The sequence below is a fragment of the Chiloscyllium plagiosum genome, chromosome 35, assembly GCF_004010195.1.
Source record: "Chiloscyllium plagiosum isolate BGI_BamShark_2017 chromosome 35, ASM401019v2, whole genome shotgun sequence".
Taxonomy (NCBI): domain Eukaryota; kingdom Metazoa; phylum Chordata; class Chondrichthyes; order Orectolobiformes; family Hemiscylliidae; genus Chiloscyllium; species Chiloscyllium plagiosum.
Window position 1 is genome coordinate 33,460,630 of NC_057744.1, and position 18,947 is coordinate 33,479,576.

The 18,947-nt window shown below is 42.7% G+C and overlaps 1 protein-coding gene across 1 annotated transcript in view; it reads right to left on the reverse strand.

Moving 5' to 3' along the window:
• The window catches only part of LOC122540528 (CMP-N-acetylneuraminate-beta-galactosamide-alpha-2,3-sialyltransferase 4-like), a 111,474-nt gene that overhangs the window by 59,699 nt on the left and 32,828 nt on the right, over positions 1 to 18,947 (reverse strand). Inside the window, exons 4-6 of the mRNA XM_043676393.1 lie at positions 14,171 to 14,206; positions 8,474 to 8,533; positions 8,276 to 8,376 (exon numbers count right to left, since the gene is read on the reverse strand). Of these exons, the coding sequence (XP_043532328.1) occupies positions 8,276 to 8,376; positions 8,474 to 8,533; positions 14,171 to 14,206 (197 nt within the window). The remainder of the gene's footprint in view (positions 1 to 8,275; positions 8,377 to 8,473; positions 8,534 to 14,170; positions 14,207 to 18,947) is intronic.

Consider the following 18,947-nt stretch of genomic DNA (forward strand, 5'->3'; position numbering starts at 1 on the left):
TTGACCTGCAATCTTCTTCCCGACCTCTCTGCCCCCACCCCCTCTCCGGCCTATCACCCTCACCCTCACCCCCTTCCACCTATCGTATTCCCAGCGCCCCTCCCCCAAATTCCCTCCCCCCTACCTTTTATCTCAGCCCGCTTGGCACACCAGCCTCATTCCTGAAGGAGGGCTTATGCCCGAAACGTCGATTCTCCTGCTCCTCGGATGCTGTCTTTTTCCAGCACCACACTTTTCAACAGTTGAGTCAAAAAGTCCTGAATTGATAATAAAGTCTGGTGGTGTTGGGGAGAGGGGATTAGGAGGGGAGGTTTGGGGAAGGGTGGTTGTAGGTAACTGGACTAAGCACTGGAAACAGGTGGTCATTATAAATGAGAACTTTTCATCTTGAGAAAAGCTACAAAGTGAGCAACACTAAAGTCTAGATTGTTACTTTAACCAAGATGGCCTACAATTTGAATCAATATACCAGAGCGACTAATGGTGCTTGCTAACTAAAATCAAAAGAACTGCAGTTGCTGTAAATCAGAAACAAAAACAAAAATTGTTAGAAAAACTTAGCAGGTCTGGCAGCACCTGTGCAGAGAGATCAGAATTAACATTTTGGGGTCTGAGGAAAGGTCATTTGACCCAAAACGTTAACTCTGATTTCTCCCCACAGATGCTGCCAGACCTGTTGAGCTTTTCCAACAATGGTGCTTGACTTTGTACTTACTGGGTAGATTGCTCACTACCAGATCAACAGCATGATGGGTGTCAGTGCAATTGAAAATCTGATGAGCTGTATCCTAGCCATTGGATCCAAAGGTAAAATGACCTTCTCAGGAGCATTAGGAATACCAAATGAGGATTAGAGTGAGCTCCAACCATTTGCTATTGTTGGCAGAGTGAACATCATGTTAAGCAGTGTAAAAACTGAGAGCAGTAACACGGAAGGAATGCGTTTGCAATCATATGTCAATCCTATCAGTTCATCATTACAACCTTCTATTTCTATCTTTAGAGTATCCTCAATCATCTGTGTACAGAGGAACCTTGTTTATCCGAAGGACACAGGCAGGGAATATTCCGTTCAGTTACTTGAATTCTGGATAATCAAATGCCACATAATTTAATGTAGCCAAGCATCAGGACCTTGTGATCTTGCTGGATAATCTGATATTCAGAAAATCAAATGCCAAATAATCGAGATTCCTCTGTACCTTGTTTAAAAAGAACACAAAGAACAAAGAAAATTACAGCACAAGACCAGGCCCTGTGGCCCTCCAAGCTGCGCCAATCCAGATCCTCTATCTAAATCTGTCACCTATTTTCCAAGGATCTGTATCCCTTTACACCCTGCCCATTCATGTATCTGTCTAGATACATCTTAAATGATGCTGTACCTGCCGCCTCTACCACACAATGCGTTCCAGGCACCCACCACCCTCTGCATGAGGAACCTTCCACGCATATTTCCCTTAAACTTTTCCCCTCTCACCCTGAACTTGTGACCCCTAGTAATTGGGTCCCCCACTCTGTGAAAGAGCTTCTTGCTATCCACCCTGTCTGCATCTGTCATGATTTTGTAGACCTCAATCAGGTCCTCCCTCAACCTTCGTCTTTCTAATGAAAATAATCCTAATCTACTCAATCTCTCTTCATAGTTTGCACCCTCCACACCAGGCAATATCCTGGGGAACCTTCTCTGTGCCCTCTCCAGTATGCACATCCTTTTGGTAATGTGGTGACCAGAACTGTACGCAGTATTCCAAATGTGGCCGAACCAAAGTCCTATACAACTGTAACGTGACCTGCCAACTCTTGTACTCAATACCCCGTCCAATGAAGGAAAGCCATGTGCCTTCTTGACCACTCTATCGACCTACATTGCCACCTTCAGGGTACAATGGACCTGAACACGTAGATCAATTTTTCCCAGGGCTTTTCCATTTACCGTATACTTCGCTCTAGAATTGGATCTTCCAAAATGCATCACCTCACAGTTGTCCGGATTGAACTCCATCTGCCATTTCTCTGCCCAACTCTCCAATCTATCTATATTCTGTTACATTCTCTGACAATCCCCTTCACTATCTGCTACTTCACCAATCTTAGTGTCATCTGCAAACTTGCTAATCAGACCACCTAAAACTTCCTCCAGATTATTTATGCATATCACTGCACAGATCCCTGTGGAACAGTACTGGTCACAGTTCTCCATTTTGGGAAACTCCCTTCCACTACTACTCTCTGTCTCCTGCTGCCCAGCCAGTTCTCTATCCATCCAGCTAGTACACCCAGGACCCCATCTGACTTCATTTTCTCTATCAGCCTACCATGGGGAACCTTATCAAACACCTCACTGAAGTCATTGTATATGACATCTATAGCCCTTCCCTCATCAATCAATTTTGTCACTTCCTCAAATAATTCTATTAAGTTGATAAGACATGACCTTCCCAGCACAAAACCATGCTGCCTATTACTGATAAGCCCATTTTCTTCCAAATGTAAATAGATCCTATCCCTCAGTATCTTCTCCAGCAGTTTCCCTACCACTGTCATCAGACTCACCAGTCTATAACCACCTTGATTATCCCTGTTACCCTTCTTAAACAAGGGGACAACATTAGCAATTCTCCAGTCCTCTGGGACCTCACCCATGTTCAAGGATGCTGCAAAGATATTTGTTAAAGCCCCAGTTATTTCTTCTCTCACTTCCCTCAGTAACCTGGGATAGATCCCATCAGACCTGGGGACTTGTTCACATTAATGCCTTTTAGAATACCCAATACTTCCTCCCTCCTTATGCCAACTTGACCTATGGTAATCAAAAGTCTATCCCTAACCTCAACATCTGTCATGTCCGTCTCCTTGGTGAATACTGATTCAAAGTGCTCATGAAGAATCTCATTCCTTTTCTCGGACTCCACGCATAACTTCCCTCCTTTGTCCTTGAGTGGGCCAACCCTTTCTCTAGTTACCCTCTTGCTTCTTATATGCAAATGAAAGGCTTTGAGATTTTCCTGAACCCTGTTTGTTAAAGATATTTCATGATCCCTTTTAGCCCTCTTAATTCCTCGTTTCAGTTTGGTCTTACTTTCCCAATATTCTTTCAAAGTTTCATTTGTTTTTGCTCACCAAGACCTTATGTATGCTTCCTTTTTCCTCTTAGCTGGATTCACAATTTTACCTGTCATTCATAGTTCCCTAATCTTGCCAATTCTGTTCCTCATTTTCACAGGGACGTGTCTATCCTGCACTCTAATCAACTTCTCTTGAAAAGCCTCTCGCATATCAAATGTGGATTTACTTTCAAACAGTTGCTCCCAATCCACATTCCCCAGCTCCTGCTGAATTTTGCTATAGTTGGCCTTTCCCAATTTAGCACTCCTTCTTTAGGGCCACTTGTCTTTTGTCCATGACTATTCTAAAACTTATCTAATTGTGATCACTATTTCCAAAGTAATCCCCTACTGCAATTTCAACCACCTGACCGGGCTCATTCCCCAGGTCCAGTATGGCCCCTTCCTGATATGGACTATTTATGTAATGCTGTATAAAACCCCCCTGGATGCTTCTCACAAATTCTGCTCCATCTAAACCTCTAACACAAAGTGAATCCCAATCAATGTTGGGAAAATTAAAATCTCCCATCAGCACCACCCTGTTGCTCCTACATCTTTCCATAATCTATTTGCATATTTGTACTTCTGCCTCACGCTCGCTGTTGGGAGGCCTGTAGCACAGCCCCAACATTGTAACCGCACCCTTCCTATTTCTGAGCTCTGCCCTTACTGCCTCACTGCTCGAGTCCTTCATAGTGCCCTCCTTCAGCACAGCTGTGATATCATCACTGATCAGAAATATAACTCCTCCATCCCTTTTACCTCCGTCTCTATTCTGCCTGAAGCATCGATGTCATGGGGTATTTAGTTGCCAATCGTGCCCTTCCCTCAATCAAGTCTCAGTAATAGCAATAACATCATACTCACAAGTACTAATCCAAGCCCTAAGTTCATCTGCCTTACCTTCTACACTTAGCCACTGTCCAAATATATCAGTTCACTCACCTTTCCAGAGCATAATTCGACCATTCCCACTCAGCTCCTGCCTCTCACTGGTCCTGCTGCTGCAAAATGGAGGCCGCTGATTCCATGAGGTAAGTACTTAAATGGGAAATTTACCTTCCTGGCAGCCCCTGGTCCTTGCTCTCACCGTTCCCACTGCTGCTGCTATATTCTGGCTCCCATTCATGTGCCAAATTCTCCTGCTCCTCGGATGCTGCCTGACCTCCTGTGCTTTTCCAGCATCACACTTTCAACTCTGATCTCTAGCATCTGCAGTCCTCACTTTCTCCAGTTGATTTTAACCTTACTGCGAAGCCTCTTCCAAGGATGCCTACCTTGAAGAGGTTCTCCTCCTCTCTCTCCAAGGATCTCAGTAAGTCTCTCTCTCACAGCATCCCCAGGTCATCTCCTTTTCGCTTCCCCCCCCCCCACCCTCATCTACCTACCATATTCCCAGCTACCTTCTCCCTAGCCCCACCCCCCTCCCATTTATGTCTCAGCACCCCTGGCCTACAAGCCACATTCCTGATGAAGGGCTTATGCCTGAAATGTTGCTCCTCAGATGCTGTCTGACCAGCTGTACTCTTCCAGCACCACACTCTCGACCCAAATTAGTTCTCAGCTCTGTTAAGGCATAATCCATTCAATCTGTAGAGGTCTTATCTCCCTGAGTGATCCCAATGTCCAAAGGATCTAAATGACATACATACCAATCCCTAAACCATCTTTTATCAGCTTAGATGTTTTCTAACCATCCTGTTCAGATATGTTATTGTACATCTCTAAACAGGTGGGAATTAAACCTATACTGTGGATGTCTGTAGGCAATCACACAGTCGTGTTTCATGTCGATTAGATTCCATTTTCCACCCTTGTAAGACTTTCAAGTAGGGAATGCTGGAACGTGAGAACTGATATTTTCCTTAGCTTTTGGAAGCTAACCTTATATTAATTCTTGCGTTGCATAATTTCTCCTCCATCGGATGGTCTAGAGCTTGAAGGTCTATTTGAGTTTCATTAACATGACCTTCAAATTGGCATGGACCAATTTGAACCAAAGGGCTTATTTCTGTGCTGTAGGACTCGATGATGCTAAATTAATACATGTACTGAGTGATTCCTTGAAGAAATTTTTCATGTTGTTTCTGCATAATGTTTACATCCAAAAATTAGGTTCTGGCTTTGTGTTTTGCCATTTTATAAAGTTAAAAGGTTTTGCTGATTTTCTTTGTCCTGAAAGGTGTTGTCCTTTGAGCCAGTCGAGTATACATTTAATGTTAATTGTGATAATACCCATTGTAAGATGATTTGTTATCATTGTAAGTAGGATACTAACTTTAGAATGGTTTCCTAGTTAACAAACAGCATGCAGAGTAGGAGATCTAATGGGTCATTTTTCGGGTTGACAAGCTGTGATTAATGAGATATGGCAAGGATAAGTGTTTTTGCCCCAGCTGTTCACAATCTGTATCAACAGTTTAGAGAGAGATAAAATATAAAGATTTGAGATTATTCAAAACCAGAGTGGAAGTGTGAATAGTGGGAAAGATGCAAAGATGCTGCAAGAGGAATAGAATGTAGGGAAATAGATGGTGACATCTTGAAAAATGTCAGTATTACAGAGGAGGAAGTGCTGGATGTCTTGAAACGCACAAAGTTGGATAAATCCCCAGGACCTGATCAAGTGCACCTGAGAACTTGGTGGGAAGCTAGGGAAGGGATTGCTGGGCCACTTGATGAGATATTTGTATCGTCGATAGTCACAGGTGAGGTGCCGTAAGAGTGGAGGTTGGCTAATGTGGTGCCACTGTTTAAGAAAGGTGGTAAGGACAAGCCAGGGACCTATAGACCAGTGAGCCTGACGTTGGTGGTGGGCAAGTTGTTGGAGGGAATCTTGAGGAACAGGATTTACATGTATTTGGAAAGGCAAGGACTGATTATTTATAGTCAACATGGCTTTGTGCGTTGGGAGTCGTGTCTTACAAACTTGATTGGGTTTTTTGGGGAGGTGGCAGGGGGGATTGATGGGGATGGAGTGGTGGACGTGGTTGGTATGGGCTTCAGTGGGCCATACGATGGGGTTCCTCCATGGCAGACTGGTTGGCAAAGTTAGACCACATGGAATACAGGGAGAACCAGCCAGTTGGATACAGAACTGGCTCAAAGGTAGAAGACAGAGGGTGGTGGTGGAGGGTTGTTTTTCATACTGGAGGCCTGTGACCAGTGGAGTGCCACAAGGATTGGTGCTGGGATAACTACTTTTCATCATTTATATAAATAATTTGGATGTGAACATAGGAGGTGTAGTTAGTAAGTTTACAGATGACACCAAAATTGGAGGTGTAGTGGACAGTGAAGACGTTTACCACAGATAACAACAGAATCTTGACCAGATGGGCCAATGGTCTGAGGAGCGGCAGATGGAGTTTAATTTAGATAAATGCGAGATTCTGCATTTTGGGAAAGCAAATCATAGCAGGACTTATACACTTCATGGTAATGTCCAGGGGAACGATGCTGAACAAAGAGATCTTGGAGTGCAGGTTCATAGCTCCTTAAAAGTAGAATCTTGGGTAGAGAGGATAATGAAGAAGTTTGTTTAGTATGCTTTTCTTTATTGGTCAGAGCATTGAGTGTAAGAGTTGGGAGGTCATGTTGCGGCTGTACAGGATTTTGGTTAGGCCATTTTTGGAATATTGCATGCAATTCTGGTCTCCTTCCTATCAGAAGGATGTTGTGAGGGTTCAGAAAAGATTTACAAGGATGTTGTCAGGGTTGGAGAGTTTGAGCTATGAGGAAAGATTGAATAGACTGGTTGACTTTGCTGGCCAGTCGAGCGCCTTGCTGGGGTCCGTGTGGAACGTGTCTGCCGCTCTGCCTTCATTGATCCTCTTTGTTGCTTCTTCACGGAACTCGATCAAGTTTGTGAGACATGATTTCCCATGCAGTCAAGATTGGAATGGTGCTGCGAAAGCACAGCAGGTCAGGCAGCATCCAAGGAGCTGGAAAATCGATGTTTCAGGCAGGAGCCCTTCATCAGGAATGAGGCTGGGAGCCTCCGTGGTGGAGAGATAAATGGGAGGGGGTGGGGCTGGGGAGAAGGTAGCTAAGAGAACAATAGGAGGATGGAGGTGGGGATCAAATGTGTTTCAGAACATTGTTGAAGAGCTTCAGGGCAGAGGAGATGACCTAGGGGTTGTGGTGAGAGAGACACTAACTGAGATCATTGTAGAGAGAGGAGGAGAACTTCTTCAAGATAGGCTTCTATCCCTAATCAGTCCTTGCCTAGAACATTGGACGCTGAAGGGTGACCTTATCGAGGTTTATAAAATCATGAGGGGCATGGATAGGATAAATAGACAAAGTCTTTTCCTGTGGTGGGCGAGTCCAGAACTAGACGGCATAGATTTAGGGTGAGAGGGGAAAGATATAAAGAGACCTAAGGGGCAACGTTTTCACGCAGAGGGTGGTATGTGTGTGGAATTGAGCTGCCAGAGAAAGTGGTGGAAGCTGGTACAATTGCAACTTTTAAAAGGCATCTGGATGGGTATATGCATAGGAAGGGTCTGGAGGGATATGGGTGAGGTGCTGGCAGGTGGGACTGGATTGGGTTGGGATATCTGGTCGGCATGAACGAGTTGAACTGAAAGGTCTGTTTTTGTGCTGTACAGCTCTATGACTCTATCTATGATCTCACCAAAGACTTGCAAACCTCCTCTATTACAAATATATATCTGGTTTTCTTTTAAATATTGTAATGGTCTTGCTTTCAGCCTCCTCTGTTGTGGGCCATCCATACCTGTGCAGCAAAACATCTCAGAGTCTCTCTCCTCCTTGCTTACAGACAATATTAAATTGACCCACATAATTTAAAACGAACCTTAATTAAATCTTTCTGAATTGTTTTGTGAGATTTGATTATGAGCTGCCCTTACACTTCACACCGTAGGTTTCCTCCGGGTGCTCCGGTTTCCTCCCACAATCCAAAAATGTGCAGGTTAGGTGAATTGGCCATGCTAAATTGCCCGTAGTGTTAGGTGAAGGGGTAAATGTAGGGGAATGGGTCTGGGTGGGTTACGCTTCGGCGGGTCGATGTGGACTTGTTGGGCCGAAGGGCCTGTTTCCACACTATAAGTAATCTAATCTAATCTAAACCGTGAGGAACTCTTTTGTCCTTTACTATCAAAGAAAGATCAAATGAAAGGCATTGCAAATTTCCTCACCATTGCCTTTAATCCCATAGGGTAATGAATGATGCAGGTGGTTTGGTTGGTACCACCACCCACCAGTGATTGATAAAAATATGTCAGCATTTCGAATAAAACTGAAAAAGAAGCAGACAAAAGGGTAAGAGCTCAGAATGAAACAAAAATTGAAAATTACATCAGTCAAAATGAAGAAGTCAATAGTTGTTGACTCACTTGGAGAGGACTGACAAATTATGTTCTTTTGAAAGCCAGTTTGTACACCGTGCATCTTGACTGTAATGTAACAGAGACAGGTTTATGAGAAAGGAACATAGCTGTGTATCTACAACAACAAGTTCAACCTTTTAACCACAACAGAACTAATCACCTCCCATTTCTAAGGTGGACAACAAATTCCTCACCATGCGTAGTATATCTAAACTGAAGATAACGTGTTTAAATGCATTTCAATCCCCACCCTGTGCTCTGTCATTGCCTCTGGACAGTTATAGGAAGTAGGAAAAAACAAGGGTTGACATTATTAATCAACATATTTTGGTCTCGAAGTGGTGGGACTTGAGCCTGGGTCTGACATAAGGAAAGAACAACGGTGCTATCACCACATCATTTATTGGCTCATGGCTTTTAATGACATTTTCCAATGTCCAGCAATACTATTCTATACCTTGGGAGCAGGTGGGACTTGAACCAAGGCTCCCTAATCCAGAGGAAGGGACACTTCCAGTGCACCACAAGAGCCATTTGAAAGAGTAGGGGTCCTGCACAGACCTATACTGAAACCACCTGCGATATAGGATTTCAAATCACTTATTATCTGTTAATAGCTGAGAATTCTATTCTGATCTAAGGATACGTCTAAAATTTAGAATGATTGCTGGTGTTTTATTCTAATGAATCATAGAATTATGAAATAGATAAAGTGCAGAAGACACCATTCATCCCACCGTGTGTGTGTTCGCCTTTTCAAGAAGCAATTCACATAGTGCCACTCTCCTGCTATTTCTATATACCCCTGTCAATGTTATCTTTTCATTTAAAGGGTACAATATGGTTGACACATCAGAGGTCTTTGCTGATGGCTGAACAACTGGGTGAGATCTGCATTTCCTCCCATCTGGAATGTCCACCAAAACATGAACCGATGAGGTGAGGCCACTGGGTGGGATTTTCCTGAGAATCAAGAGACTTTGTGTGTGCGTGTGTGTGTTTGTCTGTGTAAGTGTGTGTGTGCGCGAGTGTGTGTGTGTACTTGTGTGTGTGTGTGTGCTGTGTGTATGTGTGTGTGTGTGAGTGTCTGTGTGTGTTTGTGAGTGCTGTGAGTATGTGTGTGAGTGTCTGTGTGTGTTTGTGAGTGCTGTGAGTATGTGTGTGAGTGTCTGTGTGTGTTTGTGAGTGCTGTGAGTATGTGTGTGAGTGTCTGTGTGTGTTTGTGAGTGCTGTGAGTATGTGTGTGAGTGTCTGTGTGTGTTTGTGAGTGCTGTGAGTATGTGTGTGAGTGTCTGTGTGTGTTTGTGAGTGCTGTGAGTATGTGTGTGAGTGTCTGTGTGTGTTTGTGAGTGCTGTGAGTATGTGTGTGAGTGTCTGTGTGTGTTTGTGAGTGCTGTGAGTATGTGTGTGAGTGTCTGTGTGTGTTTGTGTGTGCTGTGTGTATGTGTGTGTTGTGAGTGTCTGTGTGTATGTGTGTGAGTGTGTGAGTGTCTGTGTGTGTTGACTCTCCTTATCTATCCTGCTTGTTTCCTCCTCAAAAAATCTAATAAATTTGTCTACCATTAGACCTCGAACCTTTGCCACATTTTATCCTTTTTTTCTTTCAATTTGACAATATTCTTAACTTCCCAAAATAACTGTGATTAGTCTATCCCCTCCCTGGAATACACCTTTGACATGAATCATAACCTATTTACTTAAAAACATGTCATTGTTCCACGGTTGACTTTTCCACAAACAACTTTCCCAGTCCTCTCCAGCTAACTCTGACATCATTCCTCTGCAATTACCATTATTTATATTTAGCAATTGTTTTCAACCCCAATTCCTTACTCTTACACTGAATGGTAAATTCTACCAGTAATTAAACTTGCCCCTTGACACATCACCAGATCCGAACGTCATGATCTCTGCTTGAATCCTGAATATATTGTTCTAGGAATCTGTCTCAAATAGGCTCCATGAATTCTTCCTCATGCCTACCACTGCCAATTTGACTTTCCAATCTACATGAAAATTAAAGTTACCCATGCTTAATGTATTGCCTTTTTATATGCCCTTGTTATCTTCTGATTTATTCTCAGCCCTACGTAGTAGCTACTGTCCAGGGGCCTATAGACCCCTTCCTTGTCTTCTTGCCCTTGTTATTTTTTACCACTATCAATATGGATTCTACACCTTACAATCCAAGATCAATTTTTCTACTGTACTTATTTTATCTTGAACTAACCAAATATCCACAAAGGTACCCCTTCCTTTGTGCTTACTTTTCGAAGTGTTGCAAGCCTTTGATTATTGAGTTCCCAATTTTGATATCCTTGTCACCATGCCTCTATAATGGCTATAAGATCATACCTATTAACCTCTATTAATGGCATTTAGTTTGCTCCAAGTTTTAAATCATTTATGCTCCTATTAGCTCTATTTGCTGTTGTTTTTCTATGTTTGCACTCTCTGTCCCTTCCTGCCCTATGTATCAGTACCAAGCTAGCGGCCCTGTAATGTTACCATATCCTTTTGTTTTGTAAATCTATATTTTCCCTTCACCTTCCACCCTCCTAATTAGTTCAAAGCTCTCTCTACAGCCCTGTTTATTCGATTCACCAGGACACTGGTTTCAGTGCAGTTCAAATGTGACCCCTCACTTCAGAACAAATCCCTTCTACCTCATATTCATACCAGTGCTCCACAACCAAAACTCATTTCACCCACTCCATTCTTTGCACAACACATTTATCTCCTTGACTTTATTTATCCTATGTCACTTTGCCTATGGTTCACGTAGTAATTCCAAGATTATTATCTTTGAGGTTCTACCTTCTAATTTAGGTTCGAACAGTTCAAAAACTTGCAGCAGAAACTCCTCCCTGTTCCTCCCAGTGTGGATAATGAAACTGGTTCCATCCTTCCCCATTGCAAGTTCTTCTCCAGCTCTGAGGAGATGTCCTTAACTGAGCTGGCAACACAGGCTTCAGGAGACCCACCATACAGAACAGTATTTCTTCCCTATTTACACTGTCCCCTGCCACTACGAAGTTTCTATTTGCTCCCTCAACTTAAACTCATCTTTGAACCATGGTGCCGTGGTCAGTGTGCTCATTTTCCCTGCAGTCCCTCTTCTTGTCCGCTCAGTTTGCAATTATGGATGATTGCAGTGACTGAGTTACCCTGAACTCTAATCCCCAGACTTACCTCACTTGCAGTCACACTGCTCTATTCCTGATCATTGACCAAGTTTGAATCACTTAATAGAAGGAGTGTGACCACCTCCTAGAGCAGTGCCCAGGTAACATTTCCCCTTCCTAACCCCCTCTTCCATTATGTCCTCAGAGAGAGCAGATTTTTGCACAATCTGATCAAGTTCTCTTTCGAAAGACTCAATTAACATTGCTTCCATTATGCACTCAGTTAGTGAATTCCAACTCACTACATGAAAATGTGTTTCATTATGTGTTTATCCAATCTGCTGTAGCTTACTTCAAATCTGTAATCTCTGCTTCTTGATCCTTTACCAATGGGAACAATTTCCATTTCTCTACTCTGTCCACATCCCTCATGATTTTGAATAGTTCTCTCAAATTTCCTCTCAGACTTCTCTTCTCAAAGGAATACAATAGTATCTTCTTCAATCTTTCTAAGTAACTGAAATTCCTCAATCCTGTTTTCATGAATCTTTATTGTGTCTTCTCTGATACTTTTACATTGTTTACAAAGTGTGCAACCCAGAACTGTAAACATTAGGAGGAAGTGGGTACTGCAGATGCTGGAGATTAGAGTCAAGATTAGAGTGGTGCTGGAAAAGCACAGCAAGTCAGGCAGATTCCTGATGAAGGGCTTTTGCCCGAAATGCCAATGTTCCTTCAGCTATAAGATCCTAGCTACATCTAATTTCTTCTTGAAAACATTCAATATTTTGGCCTCAATGGCTTTTTGTAAAAGGGAATTCTATTGGTTCATCACTGTCTGGATGAAGAAATTTCTCCTCATCTCAAACTTAAATGACCTACCCAATTTTCCTGGACCGTGACCCCTGGTTCTGGGCTTCCCAGTCATTGGGAACATCTTCCTGCATTTAGTCCTGTTAGAATTTCATAGGTTTCTGTGAGATCTCCTTCATTCCTCTCCTAACCAATCCAGTCTGTCTTTATACATCAGTCCTGCCATCCCAGGAATCAGGTTGGTAAACTTTTCTTGCACTCCCTCCATAGCTAGAACATCCTGCTTCAGAGAAGGAGACCAAAACTTCACCCAATATTCCTGGTGTGGTCTCACCAAGGCTCTGTACATTTGCAGCATGACATCCCTGCCACTTTTAAGCAATTCTTTTCACTGTGAAGACCAGCATACCATTTGTCTTCTTGTCTGCCTGCTACAACTGGGAAGCCCACCTCGTAATTCCTCACATTATGATATCCTTATCACATCTCTGTTATGATGCTAACCTGTTTTCCCTCTCAGTTGGAGGAAGAGCGCCTCATCTTCCGCCTAGGAACCCTCCAATCACAAGGGATGAACTCGGATTTCACCAGTTTCCTCATTTCCCCTCCCCCCACCTTGTCTCAGTCAAATCCATCGAATTCAGCACCGCCTTCCTAACCTGCAATCTTCTCCCTGACCTCTCCGCCCCCACCCCAGTCTGACCCATCATCCTCACCTTGACCTCTTTCCACCTATCACATTTCCGACGCCCCTCCCCCAAGTCCCTCTTCCCTACCTTTTATCTTAGCCTGCTGGACAAACTTTCCTCATTCCTGAAGAAGGGCTCATGCCCAAAACGTCGATTCTCCTGTTCCCTGGATGCTGCCTGACCTGCTGCGCTTTTCCAGCAAAACATTTTCAGCTCTGATCTCCAGCATCTGCAGTCCTCACTTTCTCCTCCTTCCCTCTCAGTTACTCTGGTAAATATGTACTTCACCATACTGTCTTAGCCACTTTAAAGAAGAGAGTGCAGAACAAGACAGAGTGACGAACTAGACCAAGGGGCAAGTCTCAGATTATTAACATGCTGGCAGTGCAGAACGAAGCACTAAAGATAAGCTGAGCCCACAATGCCGTCAGCATTGACAAATTTGGTTGACTGATCGGCAGATTCAAATAACTGATTTGAAATTAGGCATCCTTTTCATCTCCTGAATCATTATCATCAACTAATTATGTACCTGTTCAGATTTCCTAATCACCATGACTAAATCTTCACACTTGCTCTTTTCTCCAGGGCCAGCACACAAAGAACAAACTTTCTTGGAATATCCCCAACCCCCATCCCCAGAACAATTTACCCCTCCTAAAAATGTTTAGCCACACTCAGAGACTGGCACATTGAGTAGATGCCCTGGTCAGTGAGGTGGACTGGCAAGGGGTGAGTCTCCAACCACAAGTCAGCAGCAAGCAGACAGGGCAACCAAGGTCAATACACACTGAGGATGCAACCCTCTGTTCAGTGAGCTATAATGGTCTGCTCTGGGAGTAGCTGTGAGATGGAAAATAATGGGAACACAAGAACAGACAGGTATTTGCAGTCATGTCAGGTGCTCTGGAAGGTAGTAGTCAAATGACTGGAAGGTACTTTTTAAAAGTGCCTTGCCATGACTAAGGTGATGCTGATTCAGTGATTCACATTGCATTCTGTTAATGCCTCAGCCACAGTGACCAGTTGGCTACATGGTATCTATTAGAATTGAAAGGGCAAGCAATTTTACTTACAAATGGGCAAAATCAGACTTGATAGCATTGCTGAACCTGAGAAAAAGAAATAAAACATTAAGTTGAGCACATCAAATGCTTAAAAGTGACACAGTGAACTCCTTTGATACAACAGACATAACAGATAGGTTACATACTACTGGTATCTTATGGCCACAGTGCCTTATTTCATCATGTTACAAGGACAAACCTGTTATTGGATATGAAATAAACCATTACTTTGAACTTTGAAGTGAGTACCAGAGATCCTGTTAGCCAATGAGGTGGCACTAAATGAAATTAATCTCTCTGTATGTACAGCCAGTCAAACTTATCATAATGTGGAAGAGGTAGGTTCAATCAAGGCATTCAACATGGCAATATATATTTCTTTAATTTGCAGTAATGTATAGGGTCATGGGGAAGGGTCAGAGAATAGTGTTAAGTTTGAAGTTTGGGAGAAGATTTGTAACTCGGGTGCCCGTGGTTGTGGTTCTGTTCGCTGAGCTGGGAATTTGTGTTGCAGACGTTTCATCCCCTGTCTAGGTGACATTCTCAGTTCTTGGGAGCCTCCTGTGAAGCGCTTCTGTGATCTTTCCTCTGGCATTTATAGTGGTTTGAATCTGCCACTTTCGGTTGTCAGTTCCAGCTGTCCGCTGCAGTGGCCGGTATATTGGGTCTAGGTCGATGTGCTTATTGATTGAATCTGTGGATGAGTGCCATGCCTCTAGGAATTCCCTGCTGTTCTCTGTTTGGCTTGTCCTATAATAGTAGTGTTGTCCCAGTCGAACTCATGTTGCTTGTCATCTGAGTGTGTGGCTACTAAGAATAGCTGGTCATGTCGTTTCGTGGCTAGTTGGTGTTCATGGATGTGGATTGTTAGCTGTCTTCCTGTTTCCTCTTATGTCCTGAGGAAAGATCACAGAAGCGCTTCACAGGAGGCTCCCAAGCACTGAGGATGTCACCTAGACAGGGGACGAAACGTCTGCAACACAAATTCCCAGCTCGACGAACAGAACCACAACAACGAGCACCCGCGCTACAAATCTTCTCCCAAACTTTGAACTTAACACTATTCTCTGACCCTTCCCCATGACCCTATACATTACTGCAAATTAAAGAAATATATATTGCCATGTTCCACAATAGTGTTAAGTCATGTTGATTGTTAGAAGGGCTGGCCAGCACAATGGGCGAAGAATCACCTTCTGCATAGAACATAGAACATGACAATGCAGTACAGGCCTTTCGACCCTCGATGTTGTGCCACCCTGTGAAACCAATCTGGAGCCCATCTAAGCTACACTATTCCATTCTCGCCATATGCGTATCCAACGACCATTTAAGTGCCCATACAATTGGCGAGTCTACAGCTGTTGCAGGCAGTGCGTATCACGCCCCTATTACTCTCTGAGAAAAGAAGCTATCTCTGACATCTGTCCAATATCTATACCCCTCAATTTAAAGCTAGGCCTCCTCGTGCTAGCCGTCACCATCCTAGGAAAAAGGCTCTCCCTGTCCACCCAAACTAACCCTCTGATGATCTTATATGCCTCAATTAAGTCACCTCTCAACCTTCTCTCTAATGAAAGCAGCCTCACGTCCCTTAACCTTTCCTCATAAGATCTTCCCTCCATACCAGGCAACATTCTAGTAAATCTCCTCTGAACCCTTTCCAAAGCTTCCACATTCCTCCTATAATACGGTGACCAGAACTGCATGTAATACTCCAAATGCGGCCGCACCTGAGTTTCATATAGCTGTAGCATGACCTCATGCTGCAATTCTGTGATGGTCAGTATGGAGAATGTCTCAGGCCAAAATTGACATTTATCTGTCTTAGTTACTTCGTCAGTAGCCTGTGCATATTCTTGTCGACCAAGAAACTGATGATTATGGAATATCACCTACTATTAAACGCTGCCTGATTTTAACATGAAATGTCAAATTGAACAAAATTTGAAATGATGGGTGTTCCAATTGCATAACTTTTCTGTCGTGTGGTTTAGATTTCATTCACTCTGAGAACTCTGCTGTGATGTTCTGACATTACTGAAATTGAATTGTTTCACTTATGAGGGTTGTGAAGTTGTTGCAAATGCCTAATTGCCTGATTCATACATCTTCACAAGATTCACAAGTTTAGAATGACAACTCCTGATTTGACGGACTGTCAGATAATCTTTAGGGAATTAGAAATCAGAGGGTGGACCATGCTTATTTGCTCAAGTTAAAATGGGAAGTGTTGGGAGCTCAACAATCAACAACATGATTTCTGGAGCTATCTCAATAATCTGGGAATAGAGTCATAGTCATAGTTTCATACAGCACAGAAACAGACCCTTTGGTCCAACCAGTCCATGCCTACTTTAATCCCACACTAAACCATATCCCTACAAATATTGCTAAATCATGCATTTATTTAAACATCTTTCAAATGGTCTAATTATGCCACAATCTACCACTTTCTCTGGAGGTTCATTGCACACATAAACCACTCTCTGTGCAAAACAAATTGCCCCTCATGACTTTTTAAAATCTTTCTCTGCTCACTTTAAAAATATGCCGCTAGTCTTGAAATCCCCCATTCTAAGGAAAAGATGGCTGCCATTCACCTCATGATTTTATAAACCTCTATAAGGTCACTCCTCAACCTCCTGCACTCTAGTAAAAAAAGTCCCAGCTTTTCCAGCCTTTCTTTATGACTCAAATCCTCTACTCCCTGCAACATTCTGGAAAATCTCTCCTGAATTATCTCCAGCTTAATAATATTCTTCCAATAACCGGGTGACCAGAACTGGACACAGTTCTCCAGACAAGGCCTCACCAATGTTTTGTACAACCTCAACATGACATCCCAACTCCTATACACAATGGTCTGAACAATAAGGGCAAGCATATTAACCACTCTGTCCAGCTGTGATGCAAATTTCAAAGAGTTTTGTACCTGAACCCCTGGGTCCCTCTGTTCTACAACATTACCCAAGGCTACTTTTAATTTATAAGCCCTGCTCTTGTTTGTTTTACAAAATTACAATACCTCACGTTCAATCAAATTAAACTCCATCTTCCATACTTCAGCCCATTGACCTGATTGATCAACATCTCTTTGTAATCTTAGATAATCTTCTTCACTGTCCACTGTGCCACCAATTTTAGTGCCATCCACAAACTTACTAACCATATCTTCCCAGCACCGACCCCTATGGAACCCCTCTTGTCACAGGGCTCTAGTCTGAAAAAAATTCCTTTAGCATCTCTCTCTGTCTCTTGCTGTTAAGCCAAATCTGTATTCAATTGGCAAGCTCACCCTGAATCCTATGCGACCTAACTTCACTCATTACCCTCCTGTGTGGAACCTTGTCAAAAGATTTTCAAAAGTCCATTAAACAATTTCTCCTGTGCAGCTCTTATCAACCTTCTTGGATACCTCCTCAAAAACTCAACCAAAGTATGACATGATTTCCCTCGCACACAGCCATGCTAACTATCCCTAATCACTCCTTGTCTTTCCAAATGAATATAAATCCTGTTTTTTAAAATCCCTTCTAACAACTTACCCACCACCAAAGTCAGACTCACAGATTTATAGTTCCAGGGCTTCTCCTTCCATCCCTTTGTAAACAAAGGCATAACATTGGCCACCCTACAGTCCTTTGGCATCCATAGTTATAGATGTGTTGCTGGAAAAGCGCAGCAGGTCAGGCAGCATACAAGGAACAGGAGAACCAACGTTTTGGGCATAAGCCCTTCTTCAGGCAGATTCCTGAAGAAGGGCTTATGCCCGAAACATCGATTCTCCTGTTCCTTGGATGCTGCCTGACCTGCTGCGCTTTTCCAGCAACACATTTTCAGCTCTGATCTCTAGCATCTGCAGCCCTCATTTTCTCCATCCATAGTTATAGTTGAGGCAAATGTTTCTGCAAGAGGCCTTAAAGTTTCCATTGTACCTTTCTACAACATCCTGGGATACACCAGATTAGATCCCGGAGATTTATCCACATTTTATTCACATTTTCAAAGACCTCCAACACTTCCTGTTCTGCAATGTGAACTGCTTCCAAAAATCAATATTTATTTCCCTAAGTTCTTTAGCCTCTTTTCTTTTCTCAACAGTAAAAACTGACATGAAATAGTCATTTAATATCTCTTCCATTTCTTGAAGTTCAACTCAAAGACGTCCTCTTTGAACTTTAAGGGACCCTACTTTCTCTCTAGTTGCTCTCTTTGGATTATCCTTAACCTTATTGTCAAGGCTATCTCGTATGATCTCCCTTTTAAGAATGCCCCTACACTGTTTACACTTGTTCAAGAGATTTATTTGAACTCAGTTGTCTTTACCTATTACAGAGGAACCTTGATTATCTAAATGACACAGGCAGGGAGTATTTTGTTCAGATAATCGAATGTTTAGATAATCAAATGTTTGGATAATTGAATGCTGGGTAACACAGTTTAGCCAAGCATTGGGACCCTGCGATCTTGTTCAGATAATCTGAAATTTAGATAATCGATATTTGGATAATCGAAGTTTCTCTGTATATTTTTTTTCACTTGACGAGAATCTCAATATCTTTATTCATCCATGTACCCTTATCTTACCAGCCTTACCTTTCACGCTAACAGGGATATAATCATTCACATGGTTTCTCAGATCAAAGGGAAGCTTCAGAGTTGGAAATAATAATTTTAAATTTCTCAGTAGATAATCCCATGTGTGCCACATTGTTATGGAAATTGGCATTGTAGGAAATATTTTCCTGCAGAAACTTTGCAGAAAGCTTACATTTTCAAAAGG